This window comes from Xenopus tropicalis, chromosome 8, assembly GCF_000004195.4.
Source record: "Xenopus tropicalis strain Nigerian chromosome 8, UCB_Xtro_10.0, whole genome shotgun sequence".
Classification (NCBI taxonomy): domain Eukaryota; kingdom Metazoa; phylum Chordata; class Amphibia; order Anura; family Pipidae; genus Xenopus; species Xenopus tropicalis.
This window is the reverse complement of record NC_030684.2, coordinates 43,774,079-43,796,977: the sequence shown is the minus strand read 5'-3', so window position 1 is coordinate 43,796,977 and position 22,899 is coordinate 43,774,079. Positions and strand designations below refer to the sequence as shown.

At 40.2% G+C, this 22,899-nt stretch overlaps 1 protein-coding gene across 1 annotated transcript; it reads left to right on the top strand.

Moving 5' to 3' along the window:
- The first annotated feature begins 4,786 nt into the window (after window positions 1–4,786).
- On the top strand, window positions 4,787–10,391 carry LOC493495 (wnt11 protein). Its single transcript, NM_001008132.1, is given in 5 exon segments — window positions 4,787–5,133; window positions 5,918–6,153; window positions 6,855–7,135; window positions 7,546–7,838; window positions 8,552–10,391. Coding segments are annotated over 5 exon segments (1,062 nt in total). The 5' UTR covers window positions 4,787–5,056; the 3' UTR covers window positions 8,727–10,391.
- The last annotated feature ends 12,508 nt before the right edge of the window (window positions 10,392–22,899 follow it).

Sequence of the window (22,899 nt, the reverse complement as noted above, 5' to 3'; positions counted from 1 at the left end):
AGCAAATGCAGCAGTGTGTGTGAGGGAATGTGGTGCTCACTTGGGAAATCCCTGTGTAGGCCCAGTTTTGACACCAAGGGGATATGGGACATTTTCTAGTTGGTTATAATCAAGTCTTTTCTGCTCAAAATATGGCTGTTGCCCTGACCCATGGTCATCTTGTTTTCCAAGTTGAAAGACTAGAAGCAGTTACTGTTCTGCTGTCCTTTAGTCAGTCTAAGTGCCTGTACTGAATTTTGTATGGGAAGGCTAGGGTCCCCTATACATTCCTGTTGCCTGGCAGTTACCGTGCCTGCTTATCCTATTGTTATACTGACGATGGTAAAGAGCCACAAGGTCTTAAAATGAACCAATGTCATTGTCTCCCCCTGATGAAAATGGAATCAGCAAACATATCTGCCTGTGGGTTAATGTTCTCAAGATCTCCAATCAGTGCTGGGAGTAGTGTATTCAATAGATTCCATTGGGGACAGTTGGTAACCTGTGTGACTTTTCCCATAGAGAACAATTAAATCTGCTATCTGTCTGCAACACATGTTGAGCTACAAGTCTGTTGTGTGTATAAATATATTAACTTCCCAATGTTTGACCTGTTGATAAATACCACAAAGAAGTTCAGCTAGAAACCAAAATCACTTGTGACTACTGAAATGTTGTATAGTAGCACTGTGGGTATTAATGCTGATTTTTTTTACTTTTTTTCTTTAGATAACTTATTTTGTGGTCAGTATTGGCATAAAGGTACTTCCCTGGAACAATGGGTATTTATTAACCCCTGGTGAGATTTAGCAGATTTCCCCCTCATCCTCACTTCTGACAAGTAGCAGGGGCCAAATTAGCATTGACACCTCTGCCCTCAAACACACAGCACCAAAGGTGTCAGATCTTCCTACTGTACTTCCCTGGAGGCTTTGAAATGAGATTTTAGTCACTTGAGCTGTATTTACATGTAAATAAATCCTAATCAAGGCAGACAATGTTTATAAGAGCCCAGGCATGTCACAGTCAGGCTTGGGACCCCCTGCTCTCAACAGATTATTTGAGGAGCCAGATCCTTGTAGGAAACAGTGAATCACAGATATTTATACACTGGCTCTGTGTAGTAAATATTACTCTCCATAACATAGTTGCAAAAGCAAACCAGTCCAGTAACCCATAACCACCAGTTAACAGGCCTGTTAAGTACAATGAAGACAGTCTGATGGGTTGGTATCTGGGGCTATAGGGATACAAATTAGCTAAATCATTAATTAGCCTCACCCTCTGTTGTAAGGATGGTTCAGTGAGTTGCAGTTCAACAAAGTGTGGAGAACTTCAGGTTACCAATTTGTTGTAAAGACAAGTGAATTTATTTAAGCATGTGTGTGATTATTTAGCCTCTTCGGAAAGGCAGGCATTCGTTTTCCGGATGACTTTATATCATATGCACACACACAATGCTTATCATAATTTAAATCACCATACCTTGAGGCTACTAAAAAATCATTATTAAACATTAAATAAACCAAATAGGATTGGCTTGCCTCCACTAAGGATTTCTTATATCTTAGTTTGGAACCTGTAAAAGGCAGTGTTTAAGTAATGTGGAAAAAAAGAAAATAATTTTTAAAAAATGTTGATTATTTGATAAAGATGTAGTCTATGGGAAATAGCCGTACCGTAAGTTAGAGCTTTTTGCATAAGGGCTCTGGCACACGGGGCGATTTCCCTTGTCACGGGCGACTAATCTCCCGAGTTGCCATGACCCACCATCCCACCGGCGAACATGTAAGTCACCAGCGGGATGGCACATGCGGCGGCGCGATTTCCCGAAATCGCCGAAAAAGACTCACAAGTTTTTTTTGGCGATTTCGGGAAATCGCGCCGCCGCGTGTGCCATCCTGCCAGCGACTTACATGTTCGCCGGTGGGATGGCGGGTCATGGCAACTCGGGGAGATTAGTCGCCCGCGAACATGGAGTTTTGTCGCGGGCTACTAATTTCCCCGTGTGCCAGAGCCCTAACAGGTTTCCAGATAAGGGGTCCTATACATGTGTGTGTAAATATATATTTTACAGTTTGGTAATTTCCATAAAATTATATCCTTATAAAGGGTTCTTCACTAAAACCTGTATATTATAATAAATAAAGTACACCCTGTTGTAAAATATGAAGATATTAGAAATCACCTTAAAGTTCCATGACCTGTATATTTTACAACAGGGGGAACTGTACACTATATAATCATAAAAACATTTTTTCACTCCTTATAGTGTATGTGCATAGGAATATTCACTTCCCCACATGGTGCATTATTCATTTGTTTCCCTGGATAAAGGTGAGGTCTGGTCCCTCTGTCCATGTACAAACACACAGCACAGGAGTATACATCTCTAATGGGAGAATTACACCTGACATAGCCAGAGCCCAGGAATGGGCTGATGTTGATTAAGGAAATTTATTGTTGCTAGTGTTTCCAATTGAATGAATGTGTTGGGTGCGTCTGGCTCCAATACACACGGCCATTGTCATGACAAGCTTGGGGCCAACTTCCTCTCTTTGCATAGCGCTCACACGCAGCTGCAGGATACGGTTTCCTACATGCATGGGAAGCACGAAACTCATGTGTGCGGGAAGTTTACTGGAAATTACAGATATTTAGAAAATTTGTTTGCATATTTGCATTTAACTTGTTGCTGGTCAGGCCTGGTATGCTAGGACAGTAACAGCATTAATGTACAGGGAAATATAAGTGTCTGAAGCTCTAAGGTTGGTAAATTCTTAACTGTAACCATGTGGATCAACTAGAAGCAACTGGTCCCCACAGCAATATTGGTTAAACCCCCCTTAGACTTTGATAATAATATGTTTTTTATAATCATATATTACAGTAAAAGATATAGATATCATTATTAATTATTCTGTGCACCAACACTTATTTATTGGGGATGCACCAATTCCATATTCTTTTCAATTCAATTGCTTGCCAAATCCCCCAAGAAAGATTTGGGCTAACACCAAACCCTGCAGTGTAAGAAATAAAAAAAAAAAAAGGTTTGTAAAAATCACATCATCTATAAGCAAAAAACTCTGGTATTTAATTGTTTCACATTTTAAAGGGGTAGTCCAAGTTTAAATTACATTTTAGTATCATCTAGACACTGATTTGTAAGAAAAGTTGCAATTGGTCCTCAATTTTATTTTTTTATGTTTTTTTTCAGTTATTTAGGTTTTTGTTTATTTGTTACCTAGTTTTATTTTAATCCCTTTAATGACTGGGAAAAAATAAACACATTCGGGGGCCAACACTCTGGGGTATCACACATGGGAGGAGAAGAGAACTGCATTTTTCATTAGTTTCACTCACTTAAATCTTAGTAATTTGTCTAATTAATGTGTTATTTACCTGATGCCCCAAAGTGTTATAATCCGGTTTAAGATCAATTAAAGGTTATATGGTACTTTCTGGGGCACTTAATCAAGGAACATGTATGGGATACATTATCTGGAAACCCATTATCCAGAAAGTTATGAATTTCGGGAAGGTCATCTCCCATAGACTCCATTTTATGAAAATAATGCTAAATTTTTACAAATGATTTCCCTTTTCTTTGTAACAATAAAACAGTAGCTTGTATTTGATCCCAACTAAGATACTATTTATACTTATTGGAAGCAACACAATCCAATTGGCTTAAATTATATTTTAGTACATTTAAGGTATGGAGATTTCTTATCCAGGTCCGAGCACTCTGGAAAACAGGTCCCATATCTGTATCTGCTGTGTCTGCTCACAGCCCTGCAACCCACAGCAAAAAACTAAAGTTATAGTCATTATAGACATTAATTATTATTTTTTACAAGCATTGTTCATAATAATATACAGCATATATCAAATCTACTGCTTTTGTTCAGCTTCATCTCTCATCCCTTCGGCTGTCAGTAAAATGATTACACTTGTGAAATGCTACAGTCTTGACAGCACTAAACATTCCGCTATATAAAATCCATTGACTGCATACTTTTTAGTAGAATAATATTCAGCCAAGCAAAGATCATTAGACAGCTGTAAGATCTGTCCTCATTGTGTCTGAATAGAAGACCCCACATATATATATTATTATATATATATATTATGTCTAGGGGAGTTAATAGTAAAAGTACAACCACAGCTACAGGGCCATATTTTGAATAGTTCAGACAATTGTAGGTCAGACTGGCAGTCAATAATATTGGCAACCCAGTTCAGGTGGGATTCTGTCTTGGGGCCCTACTGCTAACAGTTAGGCAAGAGAAATATGAAAAATGCCTGCTGTGCTGATCATGGGGTGGGGGAGTTGAATATTAATTTATAGTGGCCGCCAATATCTCTGCTGGCAGCCCTACCTACTTTATATAGAAAAGATGCCCCATCGCTGGTAGAGACAGCCTGCTGTGTATATACAGGTAAAATTCTGATTCATAAATACAGTAAAATATAGGATAGTTTTATTACAAGCAGACAGCTATATAAACACTTACAAGTTTGGCTAATTAATAATCATTTCACTTCAAACTGCAGTGCTACCCATACAACCATGTGGCCGAGAAGCAAACTCATTGCCAATCAAACCTTGTTCCATGTATTGGTTATTGGGTATCTGTTCCTAATGTGATGATCCCTGATATAAAAGGGTTGATTACTCACCCATGTGTGAAACTCTGCATCCCACCTGCACACAGCAGATCCGGCCCCAGGGGTGGGATCCAGTGATGTCACCAGGGGTATAAATGCCAGAGGCAGCAAGAACAAAGGCAGAATGAGAAGAGAAAGGCACTGACTGCCTCCTGTGGCCACTGCCTGACTTCTGACTGCTACCTACTGCACTTTACAGGACATTTCCTATACAGATCTCTACTACCAGCGCACTAGTCCATCACAGAAATCTTTTTTTACAATCACGTCGAACAACTTTCACTGCAGAGATCGCGATTACCCTCTTGGAAAAAGGGAAAACCCTTCACAGGAATCCCGCACATCCAGAACCTTCACTCTTTTTATTTTTTGCACCAGACCTTTTTATCCCCCTGCACTAGCAATGGCTCAGATCCATCACTGTGTCACCCTGCTACTCATCTTGTGCTGCTCCGGGCTCTGTGGTGCCATCCAGTGGCTGTAAGTATCAGTGGGCATTTTATTATCTTTGAACTGTAAATCATATTAGAGGTTTGGCACAGCAACTACATCAACTATTGAGTATTTTTCTGTTGCCTCAGGCAAGTACATTGTTGTAGCCCCTGCAGCGCACAGCAGATTGTATTCAGTGCAGGGTGCACATATTTTCCATTGCGATTGCAGCCCAGCGTACAAAAAGGGTTCCCTATCTTTAGCTACCATGGGGGCATTACTGCTGCAAAGACAAATGACTTCTAATTTCATCTTCAGATAATTAAAAGGGCAAGTTAATAATTAAAACAACAATGTAATCGGCTGCCCTTACCTCCTGCAGTTTCTTTATCAAGGCTCAGGAGCCATAGGGTTATCAGTGGAGCAGCCTGTGCTAAACCACAATGAGTGCTGATTTTACTCCTACTGTCCTCTGTAGCTGTGTGCTTCCATTCATTAACAGCCCCTACCATTCTAATGGAAAATAAGCATGACTTTGCATGGCAACGTTTTTGTGCAGCTTGTACCTTCCTCAGATTTCCTTTATGTCTATAGAAACAATAACTCTGCAGTACTATAGCAAAAGCTGCATCTTTATTGGTAAGCCCCCTTCTTGCCTCCCAAAATATTAGTTTTCATTTTCTTCTGTGAACCCAATACCAGTGGTATCACTGGTGTAATTATATTTATTTTCAATGTCGGTAATGATGTGCTATATTCATTCTATATTCTTAATTCTCAAATCTTTGTAGACAATGAATAACCTGTTTCCCCTCTCTGTCCTCTCTTACAGTGGTCTCACTGTGAATGGCAGCCGGGTGGCCTGGAATGAGAGCGGACACTGTCGCTTGCTGGATGGTTTAGTCCCTGAACAGTCTCAGCTCTGCAAAAGGAATCTTGAGCTGATGCAAAGTGTTGTTAATGCTGCCAAACAGGCCAAGCTGACATGCCAAATGACCTTCTCTGACATGCGCTGGAACTGCTCTTCAGTAGAGAATGCACCAAACTTCACCCCTGACTTGAGCAAAGGTAGCATCCCTTAAACCATATGCAGAGTCAATTGACAAAATGCAAAAGCAGGAATGCATATTGGCTAAGAACTAGCAATCTAACAAGGCTGAAATAGCATTCGCACATATATTGTGATTAATTGCACCTATAGTGTGATAAATTGTGGTATGTAGAGTGTAGGAGGGTTTATCCAGCACCCCTCCCCCCCCCCACAGTCAGGGAGTGCAGGTTTGCAGTATGGTGTGAATCCATCCTTTACCTTTGAAACTTAATTTACTGCAACCTATGGGCTATTCAGCCAATAGTCTTTAAAAGAAAGTGTTGGTTGACGTATATCCCTAGTTTCATAGAGGACATTTGGGGAGTTAATTAAAATTTAATAGTTAAAAGTTAATAAAATCCTCTAATAGGTAAATATTTAAGTTTGAAAGGGGGGTGAGAGATTCTTAGGGAGATTTGGCAACAGCTGTGACCCTGCAGGATTAAAAGAACATGATACTAATCAATTCAAAATTTTCAGAGCAAAGATTGCATTTAGTGCACAGGGGAACTCACAGGCAGGTCCCAGTTAAGAAGAGATAGAAATATGAAGATAAATAAGGCACCCGGTGCAAAATAAGCCATGCCAGTTTATTATTTTAATGAATGCTAATGGAAACTTTTAATGACATATATTTATGGACTGTCTCATGAATGTTGTGTGATATTTCTTATTCTAGGTACCAGGGAATCTGCCTTTGTTTATGCTCTGGCCTCTGCCACTCTCAGCCATACCATTGCTCGTGCTTGTGCCTCAGGGGAGCTGCCCACATGCTCTTGTGGTGCCACCCCAGCTGAGGTGCCCGGAACAGGCTTCCGATGGGGAGGATGTGGGGACAACCTCCATTATGGCCTTAACATGGGCTCTGCTTTCGTTGATGCTCCAATGAAGTCAAGCAAGTCAGGAGGGACCCAGGCCACTAAAATGATTAATCTACACAACAACGCAGTTGGCAGACAGGTAAGAGTTTATTCCAATTGTCAGGGCCAAATACTTGCTAGTCAGCCCAAACCCTTTTGTATGGCTGCTTATTAATATAGCAACATAGCATTTATAATAGAAATGATAAAATCTGCATATATCTATTAGAAAAACTGATAGCAGCTTGAATATATGAATATGAATAAAAAGAGAAAGTTAAGAAACTGATGCTGGATAGATGTTTAGAATAAAGTTGAGAAACTGATTTTGCTTAGAATAAAGTTTGCCTACAGACTGTTTTGTGTAATCATAATGGCATAAAGTGATTATTATTCAATAAAAGTTAAGACACACAAGTTTGCTATAGGTTGATAGATAATAAAATACATTTTAATGGTCAGCCAGAGAAGTTGAAGTTGTCCATTAATTATGATGTTTTCATTCTGTAGGTACTTATGGACTCACTGGAGACAAAGTGCAAGTGCCATGGTGTGTCTGGATCTTGCTCAGTGAAGACCTGTTGGAAGGGCCTCCAGGATCTTCCCCATATTGCTAATGAGCTGAAATCTAAGTACCTTGGTGCCACCAAAGTCATTCACAGACAGACTGGCACTCGGAGGCAGCTCGTTCCCAGGGAGCTAGACATCAGGCCAGTGAGAGAGTCTGAGCTGGTGTACCTGGTTAGTTCCCCTGACTACTGCGCAAAGAATCCCAAATTGGGCTCATATGGAACACAAGACAGGTAAGCTTATCCTTATCTTAAAAATGAAGTAATTATTAAGATTAGCTTTAATTGGGGTAAAAGTTCATACAAAAATAATAGCATATCAGTAGAACTACACATCACTGCTAGCAAAGCTGGTGGCATGAAAGGGATGATGGCATTTCAGGTCTGCAACAGCTTTGTGCTACAGGGTATATTTCATCTATTAACATTGCATGTTGCCTTGGTCTCATTGCCCATCATGTGCTTTGAAGTTACAAATTTTACCTGTCATAGAAATGTCATCAACTATTGCCCTGATTATTTTCATGGATTTCTGGAGTCAATTAGGCAGTGTCTGTCTTCAGTCTGACCCATTTATCTCCCTGATGTCTAGCCTCTGCACCAAGCTGATGAAAGACACTGAAAACTTATCCCCAAACGAGCAAATGTCAGTGGGGGGATCTGCGATATAGGACTTTAGATATCCCACACATAGTGAATATTCAAAGTGAAATATCTAAATCAAAAGCTGCTATTGAATGAAATAATTACTGAGTAATAATAGCTAATATGAATATAAAATTAGCTTAAACTTCTGCTACCTGCAGGAATGATGTATTTTCCTTCCTTGTTACTACATGGGTGGCAGATCTTCTAATACCTTGCAGCTGTGGGCACTCTTTCTTGATGCTCAATATACCTCTATATATCAGCTAACAACCTAACCAGATGAATTTTTTCTCCCATAGGGTGTGCAACAAGACCTCCGTTGGGAGCGACAGCTGTAACCTAATGTGCTGCGGGCGCGGATACAACGCATACACGGAAACCATTGTGGAGCGCTGTCAGTGCAAGTACTACTACTGCTGCTATGTCGTATGTAAGAAATGTGAGCGGACAGTGGAGCGGTATGTCTGCAAGTAAAGACATAATGAACTCCACACTGTACACTACTAAAGCACTGACAGCCCTCTATGGTTCTGCAAACAGTCCTTCCCTGGCAGTGGGAGAGGCAGAGCTGGGACTTTAAACTTCTCTTCTGGATTAAAGCTAGGGGAAGCCAAATGCAGCTGGTCTGATCTGCTTGCCCATCAATATATGGGCCCAGAGTGGCTTCCAGAAACTCAAGGACCAAGCACGACTGAGCCTTCTGATATGGAACTGCCAAGCCATCCTCTTTAAGCTGAATCTGGATTTGTTGCCGGGTCAAGGAACCCAAGTGATACCTCTGGTGACTGAAAAAAGACTGGTTGACATGTAATAATATGTATTTAATTGGCATCAACAGACTGAACATATTTATTAATACACATGACCCTCCTATTATAATTTGGGGTTATTCTGTTTCAGGGGCCAGGTTAAGAAGCCAGCAATGTGACTTGCAACTTTTTTTCAACTTTTTTTTTCTTTTCAAAACAAACGTTATTATTGCTAAGTTTGACTGGAACATAAGGCACAGAAATTTGAATCTGATGTGTGTGTGTGTGTGTGTAAAGGAATTCAGTGTTCACTTGGTTGACACCAAGGGAATATAGGACATTTTCTAGCTGGTAAATGTCTGGTCAAAATATGGCTGTTGTCCTGACCCATGTCATCATGTTAGTGTTCTGCCATCCTTTGTTTGGCATAGATTTCACTTTCAAAGCAAACAGTTAATTGAAAACTCATATTTAAGGAGGAAGAAAACACCCCAAGCGGCCTCTGATTTGAATGGGAAGTGCCTATCAGGGTAGGGCCCCTATACATTCCTGTTGCCCAGCAGTTACTGCACCTGCTTCTCCTGTTGCTACACTGATGATGAAGAGCCACAATGTCTTATAATGAACCAATATCATTGTCTCCCCCTGATGAAATGGAGTTAACATATCTGCCTGTGGATTAATGTTTTTAAGATCTCCAATCAGTGCTGGGAGTAGTATATTTAATAGATTCCATTGAGGACAGTTGGTAACCTGTGTGACTTTTCCCATAGAGAACAAGGAAATCTGTTATCTTCCTGCAACACATACTGAGCTACACGTCTGTTGTGTGGCAGGGTATAAATGTATTAACTTTCCAATGTTTGACTTGAAAAATACCACAAAAAATTTCAGCTAAAAAACCAAAACCACTTAATTGTGACTACTGAAATGTTGCATAGTAGCCAAATTATTTTGTGGTCCATATTGAAGAAAAAATACGTGCCTGTAACAATGGCTTTTTAATAGCCCCTAGTGAGATTTAGCAGATTTCCCCCTCATCCTCGCTTCTGACAAGTAGCAGGGGCCACATTAGCATTGACACCTCTGCCCTCAAACACACAACAGCAGAGGTGTCAGATCTTCCTACTGTTCTTCCCTGGAGGCTTTGAAATGAGATTTTAGCCACTTGAGCTGTATTTACATGTAAATAAATCCTAATCAAGGCAGACATGGGCGTCCACAGATAGGGGCATGGGGGGGGGTGCAGTTGCCCCCACCCAGACTTGCACTTTATAATAAAGGGTATTCTCTTGTTATATATATATATGTATACATTTTTTTTGTTTTGTTCTGTTTTGTATATGAGCACATTTCTTGTGATTACCTTTAAATAAATAAAAAAATAAATACAAATAAAAGCTGCAATTTGTTTAAACAAGGCTTACATCCTGGGGTTAGAACCCCTTCAAAAATGGACCATCCCAGAGCTATTAAGTTTGCTGCCTACTCTACTGCTCAGAGTTCCAGTGTGATCTGACCCCGCCCCTTTCCTCTGATCTTCCTGCTCCTCAGCTTGTGAGGAATGAGAGAAGCAGAGTCCCCTTAGCTGAGGGGGTGGGTGTATATAAATGAGTTTGTGTAGCGCTACACATTATCACATTATTAAATGCTATAGGTACTCATTAGATGCTAGTCCCACTGTCCCACTGAATTCCCCTTACTTTCCCTAGCCTCACTATATTCATTGTCTTTTCATATTTGTTATGAGTGTTGTCTCCTTCTCTCACTCTGCTGATTTACCTCACACACGCCTCTCACAGTCTCTAATATCTATCTACCTACTGACTCCTCTATGTATTTATATACCTATTAATACCTATGATATTATATTTATAATCGAACTATATTTTTGCTCCTCGCCCCCTCTCCTGCTCCTGTACTTCTTCCACCTCGTTGTTTTTGCTTCTAGCTACCCTTTGTCAATTTTTTCCAATAATATAAGTTTAGTGCTATCATGCCTTTCTCAGTACAACCCCCATTTTAAATTTTTCAGGGGACCAGAAAAAGAATGGTGTAATATTCGGGAAAATGTAAAATCAGTAAATGCATTATATGTTGGGGGGACCACAAAAAAATGCTTAAAACTAGGGAAACTTACAGTGAAACCTTCATTTTACAATTTATTTAGATTATTAACTTTTAATTCTCTGCCTTCTGAGTTGCCATGCCTGACATGCTTTCCCCTAGAATAAAAAAATCATTTTGCAATCCATTGGATTTTGTGATTCGGATTTGTACTTTAATGAATGTGCCACAATATTCATTTTTTTAATCCAGAAAACCTCCCTCTGGAGTAACATCCTAGCCCTATTACCCCCATGCCATGGAGGTGTAATGTGATTAATTGGATAACCATTTGAGGGTTTTAACCTTGAAAACAAGCAAGTTGCAGGTAAAGCTCAGTCACTTTGTAAAATGAAGGAGTAGAATTAATGAATCAGAATAAAGTGAGCGTAGGACTGGCCAGACTGGGGATGACTTTAACGTTGTTGGCCAGCTTGAATATATTGCAATATATGGACAAACAGTCCCTGTTTTGCTTAAAGGGGAGGGTATTGCTTGATTAAAAAAAAAAATCACCCCTTACAGTGTATGTGTGTAGGAATATTCACTTCCCCACATGGTGCATTATTCATTTGTGTCCCTGGATAAAGGTGAGGTCTGGTCCCCCTGTCCATGTACAAACACAGCACAGGAGTATACATCTCTAATAGGAGAATTACACCTGACATAGCCAGAGCCCAGGGCTGATGTTGATTAAGGAAATTATTGTTACTAGCGTTTCCAATTGAATGAATGTGTTGGGTGCGTCTGGCTCCAATACACACGGCCATTGTCATGACAAGCTTGGGGCCAACTTCCTCTCTTTGCATAGCGCTCACATGCAGCTGCAGGATACGGTTTCCTACATGCATGGGAAGCACGAAACTCATGTGTGCGGGAAGTTTACTGGAACTTACAGATATTTAGAAAATTTGTTTGGCTGTTTGCAATTAACTTGTTGCTGGTTAGGCCTGGCGTGTTGGGACAGTAGCAATATTGATGTACAGGGAAATATAGGTGTCTGAAGCTCTAAGGCTGGTAACTTCCTAACTGTAACCATGTAGATAAACTAGAAGCAACTGGTCCCCACAGCAATATTCATTACATCTCCCCTAGACTTTGAGAATAATTTATTTTTGATAATCATATATAAAAAATCAGTCAGTGCCCCACTAAGCCCCCTCTATATCTACGGGTGCCTCAAACAGTCGCAGGGCCTTTTTTTTTTTTTATATAATTACAACCCTGCCCCCATTCCAATAATGTATTAATAGTTCCCTTTTCTATGGCTACTGACTACTTCCCATTCTGTTTTAAACACAAACTATAAAATTTTTGTTACTAAGATGGAAATCGTTAGATTTTATGGATACCCAGTAAAACATATAGCCATAATTATTAAGTATTCTGCGCATGGGCACTTTTTAATTAGGGATTAACCAATTCCATAATCTTTTATATTCAACTGCATGCTATATCTCCCAATAAAGATTTGGGATAACACTAAACCCTTACTGCAATGTAAGTTATTGAAAAATGAATTGTAAAAATCTGCAAGCAAAAAACTATGGCATTTAGTTGTTCTGGGTTCTTTAAAAGATGTAGTTCACCTTTAAATTATCTTTTAGTATAATGTAGACATTGATATTCTAAGACAAATTGCCGTTAGTCCTCATTTTTATGTTTATTTTTAAGCTATAGCTTTTTGTTCAGCAGCTCCCAAGTTTGGTGTTTCAGCAACTATCTGGTTGCTAGATTGGGAATGGGACATTCCTTACCAAAGTCACGCGAAGGATTAGGATAAAGATAAAATATGTGGGTTTTTTTTCAGTTTTTACTGTTCTATAATTTATTTCTCATTTAGTACCTGAATACTTGTTGGATTCATTAATGGGATCACTCTCAAAGTTGTCTGCTTACTATTTTACAGCAGTCATTGGCTACTTTGGTAAGCAGGTGGTTACTGTAAATACTTTACAGGGCATTTGGCACCAGGTGGGGGACAGGGCAAAATATTCATGGAACGTTAATGAGCAAAGTAAGTGTGATTATTGCCAGAACTTGGGGTTGGCCGTGTCTAGGGCGCAGCTTGAGGGGGAAAAGTAATGGCAAAAAAGTCCTACCACTTCCTTGGTGCAATAATGAGACTCACACAGGGTTTTTGATTATGGGCACCATCACTGCTAGGAACAAGCCAGCTTCAACCTGCATTAACCAGTTAAGTCCAGAGCTCATTAGTAGATGGCACAATGCAAAAGGGCAGTATATTGTGTGTATTTATATAAGTAAGTCACAAATGATTTATCTAAACCCACAAGGCCAAAGCCTCCCTTAAATTTTTTATCAATGGCATTTGTCTCATTCAGCCTTCAGCAAGCTTTATTTGTTTATACTTGGTTTCATTGCTATTACATTACATTCCAGTAATGTCTACTCTCAGTTTAGGGCAAGCTCCTTCAGCCTCTTGTGTCCCAGCTGTTGCTACACTACAGCTCCCCAGCATTTCACCTGTGACAGCCAAGGTAGGTTGCAAATGCTTGACCTGGAGTAAAACCAGCATGTCTGCATGTAACCACTGTTATCATTATGGTAATGTTTAGCTAACATACAATTTGATATTAAATCCCATACATTTCTTCTGTATGAGCAGAAAAACTCACTAGTGGGTGGCAAGGTTTTTAGGTACCCCTCAGCGATGCCCATTCCTTATTTCCTACCCAAGGTGACCCAGGACATGCTTTGTGTACCAGAACAATATGGTGATGCAGCACTCACGGAATTTGGGTCTTTTTTGAAGCAGAGAAGGCAGGCCCGAAATACTTTTTTGTAAGTGCTGCACTACTCGCATATTGTTCCTGTGTCCCAGACATCCTCTGGGTTGTCTGGGCATTCACAGTGCAGAACTTCTTTGCCAATTTGTGTACAGCACATGTTGCCAGCTTCAATGGGTTCAGTGACATAACAACCATACAGCAGACCATTGAGGAGCCTTTGTATGGTTCCCTGTCCCAGTGCCCTCCTGCTGCTTTAAATGCCCTGTCTGGTGCAAAGAAGCCAGTGGGTGAGCAGAATGGACAGATCAGTAGGGTGGAGGGGGGGGGGGCTGGAGAAGAGAGAGTGCTTGTAGCTGAAAGTGTGAGCTGGTTCCCCTTGAACATTTTTTGTGGGAGGGCCCAGCTTTGTCAAATTATGCCAGCAAATATGTGCAGGGAATAACTGGGACACCAAAAATTCCTACTTATTGTACACGCCTAGCTAGGTGGAATCCTTGAGTACATAGCAGAGATCAGGGCTGCTTGACAGGCAGGAAGGGGAGGATAAAATCACATGACCACAAGGCTATACAGTTCCTTACAGAAACAAGAAAAATATAATCCCAATACTGGTTGTTTTGTTTTTTACTCAAAAAAGTTTTTGAAAAAAAGAAAAGAGAAAAAAAATGACACTGTATAAAACAGTACATTCTGACATTTGCACATGTTTAATTGATTTCAATATAGAATGCTAATCTATGAATGTTATAATGCGGTGTTTATGCGTGAGTTAGTTTTGATGACCTTCACATTATGTTGTGCATTGAATCTTGGGAGGAGGGGCACAGATATGCACCCTTGCCCTGGATGCCAAAATTCCTTGGCCCAGTGCTGATTGGATGGCTACCAGCTGGAAAGCTGTTCTGTGTGGGATCCCCATTGATGATATAGCATTGCATCTGCTGGATATAGTAGATTATGGGAATATTTCTGTATAGGAAGGGTGCTGTAACAAAAGGACAGGACGTGACCAGCAATACATAGCTATCCATTATATTTTAAGTCAAGGTTTTAAAAGAATCTGTTTATCTTATGCGCACAAGTGATAATGAAGGTCCATAGGACATGAGTTATGTGGTCATGCCTCCCACCAGGGGATCACTCTGCATTACATTGCCTCCTCCGCATTCTTCTATGGCTTCTGTTACTGATATACACACTTATGTCTGTATTTGAGCATCTCCTGCCATAGACTCACAATTGATAATCCCTTTAGCAGCAGCTGGAACACAAAGGAAAACTAAAGTAGGTGTCAAGGAGGCATCACGCCTTCTAATGGTTCTCTGTCACCCCCATGAGAGACCAACTGACTTAGGTTTTTTATTTTTAGTCCAATTACTGGTAATGGTTGCAAGGTAGCAAGGGTAATGATGATTTGCATCATTTTGTTACTTCAGTGGTTTTTAGCTAATTTGATGGGGGAAGATTAAAAGTGCTTGGTACAGTTTTATCTCTGCGATTAATGTAAAAAAATGCCAAATTGTTGAGTGATAAGAAACTTTACTGGGTGCTTTCAATGCAGTATTAATGGAGTAGGGATTTGGGGAAAAAAAAGACATTTATTGGCACAAGTACTGGATCTACTGGATGCAATACGATTCATCTTAGGGTGCCATTCACAGCAATTGAGTGCATAGTATCTTGTTCCAATTGCAATATGTTGCCCCATCTGACACAATGTGTGGAGTAAGGGAGTCCTGTTGTGCAAGCAGTAGGTACATGGCTTCAAATACATATTGCATGGCTTGCCTACTTGGCTTGCAGAATCTACAAGTTAAGGGACCAATATCGGCAGCTACTATCGGCCCGTGTATGGGGACCTTAAGTCTACACACCATCTCCTGCACTTCAGGAAAATCTCAAACCACTTAAATGTGCCATTCAGGAGTCAGCAGTAAATCTTTGTGCCTCATACTGGGCACGCATAGATTTTTACCAGACAGCATTAGGTACCAAATAGTAGGGGCAGTTTGTACCTTGTCCCCTGTTTTGTAAATGATCCCAAAAATATTGTGAAGGCATGGCAGTATTTTGGGGTCCTCATGTTTTGTTGGCAATATGGTGCATCTCTTAGATATGTATAAAAGGAAAAATATATCCCATAAACCCAGAGGCGCTGCTACCCTAGCGATGGGCCCCCCTGGTCCCCTCTGGCCTTATAAAGGCAAGTGTGTGGGGGGCCGAGGGGGGGCGGCATTGGAGGAGCCGCCTTGGGTGGCTCAGGGGCCAAAACGCCCCTGCATAAACCAGCTCATATGTAAAACTCTGCTTCATCTAAATAAACCATTTTCATAAAAATATACTTTTTAGTAGTATGTGCCATTGGGTAATTCTAAATAAAAAAAAATGCCATTTTAAGAATTTAGGGCCACCTCCTGGGATCATACAATTTTTGGAGCACACATACATGTTAGGTAACATTAGTCAATTAATGGACACAGTTTTTTGTTTACTGTCACACTTTCTACTGTTACAGTTAGAGCTGCATTATTTCTGGTCATACGATCTCTGAGGGAGAACACAGCCTATCACAAAATGGTGGCTAAATATGTATAATGGCAATATTTAATGATATACATATATATTTGAGTTTGGCAAGATTCTTTAATAGGTCACATAGCGTGATATACAGTAAACTCTTAGTTAAGTATTTATTCTGAGGGTATAGTTTTCCTTTAAGAGGGTCCAGGTTCAGATAACATCAGCTGCTCTGGACCTTGAACATCATGAGGCTCTACAGTTGTTGGAAAGAAGAGTAGGTGCTATCAACCTGGGAAACTTCCACTTGACTTTAATAGAAACATTTGGGAGACAAGTATTGTTTTTTTAATGAAATGCCGCTTGTAACTAAGCTGTTCCTATTGTTGCCTATGGGAATTGAGAAATACCAGCATTTTTTGAGTGAGAATTGTGTGAAAATCTCACACTTTTTTACACCATGTTTTTAGAGAAGGTCAAAATTCCCCAAAATATGGGGCATTCTGTACCATGGGACTTATGTTTTTACTTATCAGGGATCTGTTTTCATCTTTTGGTGGAAATATTGGCCCTGAAAAATGTTATTTAGCCCCATAGTTGTATATCTATATGTTCCTGGGCACTGGTAAAAAAAAATGCACATCCAAGTTGTCCGGTTTGTTTGGATTATTCCCAGTAACACAATAGGTCCAGTTTAGGTGTGACATATCATGCCACTTGTTTTTTGAAATGTCAGTCTGCCTGAATTATGACTTTGGATACTATGGAACCTGGTCCTGACTGCTTCTATTCCCATACTCACTGAGGCAGATGTCAGTTTTAACTTTTCTTGCTCTGAAAGATTCCCTGTATGCCCCAGAATGACAGTCTGAGTTGGTGGCCCAAGCCTCTTCTCCATATTTACACAGCTTTTCACACTTATGCACACCACGTTCTGTGTATAATTCCTGTTTATTGATGAAGAACTCCTTCTGTGCCCCATCTAAAGTGAAATTAATCACCAGTTTGGTTTGCATAATAAGGCTATAATAGTGCAATAAAGTTTCTTTGTGAATAGGTTGAATAGTGTTGGTGTAGTTTAGGGGATGGGTTCTTACCTGCTTGCTAATTACATGTGGGATTTTACAGTGTTTGCCTTTCATCCAGCAAGAGCTGTTCTTCTTAGTGATCAAAGCCTGGGGATTCAGAAGTTGGGGACTGAGATTATGCCTTGTAAATAGTTTCCATCTGGTAATAGCAGCAATATTGAAGGATTCAGCTCCCATCCTCCTCCTCTTCCTCCTCCTCCTAGCATTGCTGTGGTTAGCTCATTACAGGAATATGAGCTAGCTAAAGCATTAGAAGGTGCAAATTTCTTTGATAAGTGAACGTGAACTGTTCATTGAAAGGTAGCCGTCGTTTTGGAAGCAGCAGGCCTCTTGTGCATTCATTGTTAAATAAAGAATTGGCATTTTAAATATTAACAGAGGTTTTCTGCAAATCTCCAGTCACATTACTGGTTGGAACCTATGTGGATTGTAACACTAATTTAATAGGATTGTGTTGTTCTTTCCCTTTCATAGCTTTGGCAGTTTTCATTCAATTTTTATTCCTTTGGCTTCTGTTGCTTTGGAGGGAATTATGATGACCAGACTCATGTGGTGTTTTGTTTTGTAGACTAGGTACCTTGTTGCATGATTAAAGGTAATGCCAGTCCTATTTTGCAATGCCACCAACACTGCAGATTGTTGCACTTACTATATTCAGGCCATTTCTATGTGGGACCCACTTTCAGGCCAACATTTGTTGCCAATGTTACACAAGCACCTATTGCTTTCTGTGGTGGGTAAGAAATAATAGCTACTGTGTTTGGTATCTGTTTTGGTTGGTGACTCCCATCATCACATCAGTTATGGTATCCATAATCCAATATGGTATTGCTTTTAAACTCTCTTTGTAATGAAAACATCTAACAATTGTTAAATAATATACAAATATTTCCTGAATTCCCGTAGGTGAATTCTGTGATCCACATTCAGGTTGCACCAGTTATACCCTAACCACAGCCTGTGACACCTGAACCACAGTTAGTTTCCTTCCCGCCAGGCCTCAGTAGAACCCCACACAGTGTATAAATCTAGGAGACTCCCTGAAACTTTAGGCGGGTTGACAATTCTGAGTTTATTTGTCATTTGTGTTTTTAGCAGCATTTGGAATGCTCCATTTGGGCAGAGACTGCTGTGCGTATAGAGCAGTCTGCACAGTATGTTGGGTCTCTATAAATCTAGGGAAATCAGTGTCTCAGAGAAACCAATGTTTTTTTAAATAAGCTTTTTTTCTTTGCTTGTCACTCCTTACCAATGAAAAGAACTAGATATGCTCTACACCGCATTTTTATTTTTTTCTGTGGGACAGGTGGCAGGCATTTTGCCATCCACTGGTCGCCCTGACAGCAAGATGGTCAAAACCTCATGTAGCATTCTTAATAATAAGAATACCGTAATTGTTCAATCTGAATTGAATCAGTTGTTGTCAAACACCAGTATTTAAACTGTGTCAATTATTTTTTAGACTCCTTCAGCTCTAAACCATTTAGAAAGCACATGGAATTAGGAAAAAGTGTAGCTCGATTTAACCTAATCCTAATCCATAACTAGGATGCCTGCAATATATGTGTACCAACTTCTTTATAAAGTTGATATGTGTGGAAATGAAAGTGGAGATGGTAGCAGAGAATTACTAGGGGTGCTTTCCTTAAGGTGGCCACACGTGGCGATCGTGACCATCGATCGCACGAAAGATCGTTCAATCCGCCACTAACGTTCAGGGCTGAAACGGCAGATAAGGAGGTAGAAACAATAGGATTTCTACCTCCTTCTGTCGATTCAGCCCTGAAGGCAGATTTTGCTCAGGTGCCTTCTATGGCGCCCAATCAAAATCTTTTAACCGGCCCGATCGGCGAGTCGACTGATATCAGCAGCCTCCTGCGATATCGGTCGACTCGCCGACTTGCCATACACGCACCGAATATCGTACGAAACGAGGTTTCGTATGATATTAACAGTGTGTGTATGGCCAGCTTTAGTCCCTGGCTGGGAACAGTCTTTGCACTGGAGCCCACCGTTTGTTTTACGACTTTCTCTTTGTAATTAATGACTCAAGTGTCCACCTTTGTCACTTCAATCCACCCCCTGGGTTTATTTCCCTCAGGTAATGTTCTAGGATCTGAGTCATTTCCTTGCCACAGGGTAGAAGCATAGCTGGGCTTTGGAGCATGTACAGCATGTCCATGGGCATGTTTAATATAGAATTTACCCAAGTAGCAAACTTACTACAGGTTTGGTGGAAGATGCCATACAATGTCTCCAAATATTTAAAAATAACATCATAGTGGGTTTGATTCTGATCATATATATATATGATCATTCATTTTCTTTTTAAAGATTATTGACTTATTTTGCTTTTGTCCGGATTTAAGGGATGTGAGCAACATTAACCCCGTCAGGAAGAAAGCTGTAAAAAGGAAGCCTGCCTACAGCTGGTGTGGGTCCCATTTGATACCTGTTGTATTGTGGCCAGTCTGTTGGTGTCTCTATGCTCTGTAATGATAGAGCTATGTTCCAAATAGGCTGGTGCTTTATAAATTAAATATGGAAATTATATATGTAGCCACCCCCCTTCCAAAAGTACATGTAAACTAGCACAAGCGCTGTCAAGCTGAATATATTTCATCTGTTCTGTCCAGGGATGAAGATGACTCCAGGGCAGTAAACGCGTAGCCCTAGCAGCTGGTGCCAATCAATACGTTTCCAGCACAAAGCCCTCAATTCATCAGTATCAGTCAGTTACCATTATCAATCACGATGTGCTGTCTCATTCAGTCAATGCATCCAATCATTTCCAGCTGTTAGCCTGCAATAAGGCACGTTTTCTGTCACTCTAGGGGAAGCCACGCTCATGTTAAAACCCGCTGTCCTTTCTAAATAGTTAAAATCACGTAATTTTGAAAATACTTGTGATAACAGGGCGGGTGGGTTAATGGCATATGACTGCTGTACTAGAGAATTCTGGGAATCGTGTCTGAATAGTGCTGATATTTGATTTATTGTATTGAGCCATATGTACAGAAGAGAAAGCTAATGATAGCCCTATGTTTAAAAGCCTGCAGGCTGTTTGTTAGGTCAGGCATTTTTGTTGTCATTCCTATTATAGCTACATCTTTCAAAATGATTGCTCTGAATATTGATGGCTTTCCCAGCTTGGGACCAGGCAACTGCGAGCTGCCTACAAAGGACTCATTGAGGCTACAGCTGCCTTATAAGGCCAAATTCAATCAAAGAACTGCTTATTTTGGCAGTTAGAACCAGGGTTGGGGAACCATTGCAAAGTATATGGCTGTGTGAATATATGACATGGAAAAACCAAAGCAAATAGGTTGGCCAGTGGCAACATGTGTAGGCAGAAGACAGGGAAGCCTAGTTATAGCACTTAGAAGCCCAGGCCATGCCAGGATCTGTATTACTAAACATTCAGGTCCAGATAAAGCATTTGGGGATTGAATTCTTACATTGGCAAAAAACTGAAGGTTCAGGAAATATGGTTGTGACTGCATTCATTGGCAGATGGGGAAGTCCAGGCAAATAGTCAGCCAATGACCATGTATGTAAGCAAAATAAGATAAAAGAATCAACCAGTGATCACATAAATTGGGCGATAAAGGAATATTTTACAAAGCAATTGCCTAGCGGCCAAGTACTGGTTGCAGCTATACAACTTTGCAGGGCTTGAGAAAATCACTGGGCCCAGGGAATTTAGGGGGTGCAGAAATACAAATCATTACAGTGAAGAATGGGCCATCTTGCAACCCCATGCACAGGGGATGTGTTACTTGGGTAGGTTATAGAGGATAGGATTAAGAAACTGTTTCTTAGGACATTGGGCCTCATAAGATCATGGCCAGGAATCAGATTTCATTTTGGGGCTCATAAGCTTTAAGTGTTTTTAAAGAAAAAAAACCCAACCTGAATAAATTAAATAAACTGTAAGACTTTTTATGGCCTCAGACTAACTGAGAGCTCTAACAGCAGTGCAGCCTGTAATAAATACCTACTCTCCTGTAACTTTCATTTGCTTTGTTAGGGTTCCTCTTGTTTCACAGTAACTTTCTGTTTTTTCTGCCTCTTTTTAAGAAAAGACATGTATATTGTGCCCTATTTGTATAAAGCTGCAGCTGCTTTCCTTTGCGTGCATTAAGACTTTTGCTATATCCCTTTAAGAGCTGGCCTGGGTATAATATATCAAAGTACAGTCAGTGTAATGATACTGCTAATGTTTTATTTATTTCCATGGGTGGGCTACAAAGGCTCATTGCTCCCAAAAGTGGTCTTATGGAGTTATTTTTCTTATGTTGTTGTGTATGCAATATTATTGCTTTGAAATAAAAAGGAATGTGTCCTAACTGGTTTATAGATTACTTCAGATTCATTATTTGCTTTAACATTTTTTTTAAGCTTCTTTCCAAGAGAAAGCAATGGTACTGCTGTAACAATGGGCCCCAACAGTGATCTGTGTGGCAAGATTCCAGGATTGAGTATTTTTGTTTAGCTACTCAAGTCGCACAGATGAGCCTGTTATTGTATACATATATTTTTATTATTATTTATATCTGATTAAATCTAATTTAAATGGGTTGTTCACCTTAAAATTAACTATTTGTATGATGTAGAGAGTGCTATTCCATTATTTAGACTTCAATTCAGCAGCTCTCCACTTTGGAATCTCAGCATCTGTTTTCTAGGGTCCAAATTACCTTAGCAACCCAGCAGTGGGTTGGATGCTGGGGCCAGTAACCCCCATGTGAAAGCTGGAAGAGGAAGAAGAGGGCAAATAATTAAAAAAAAACAAAACAAATAAACAAAGAAGACCACGTGAAAAGTTTGTATCATAGCTATTCTATAACATACTAAAAGTCAAACTAAAGGTGATACAAATATAAATATTCTCAACATATATCTTGCTCTGCTGAGTTGCAGTACCTACTCTCTGCCCACTCCCCAGCAAGCCCTGCTCCTGTTGTGACCTATAAATCGTGCCTTTCCATCTCAGGGCCGTCATCTGCCCCAGGGTACCTGACTGCAGTAACCCTCTGATGACAGCCTTGATTCCCCCAGCTCACAACAAGGTAACAGATACTAGAACATTGGTGTATCAGCAATTCAACCATATTTACAAGAATATCTAAAAGTGGCCATACACGGGCAGATTCCAGCTGCTGATTGTTGTCCTTTAGACCGATTCTGCAGCTTATCTGCCCATGTATTGGCACCCTAAACAGGCCTACCCGATTGATATCTGGCCTAAAATTGGCCAGATCTTGATTGGGCAGGTTTGTTTTTCCCAGTGTGGCTTGTTGATGCGTTTCTTGGTCTTCAGACCCATATACCTGCTGCCTTAGTTGGGCATAATAGGAGAAAATCTGCTTGTTTGGTGACCTTGTCAAACGAGCTGATCTTAACTTGCATGGTCACCTTAAGGCAGCAAATA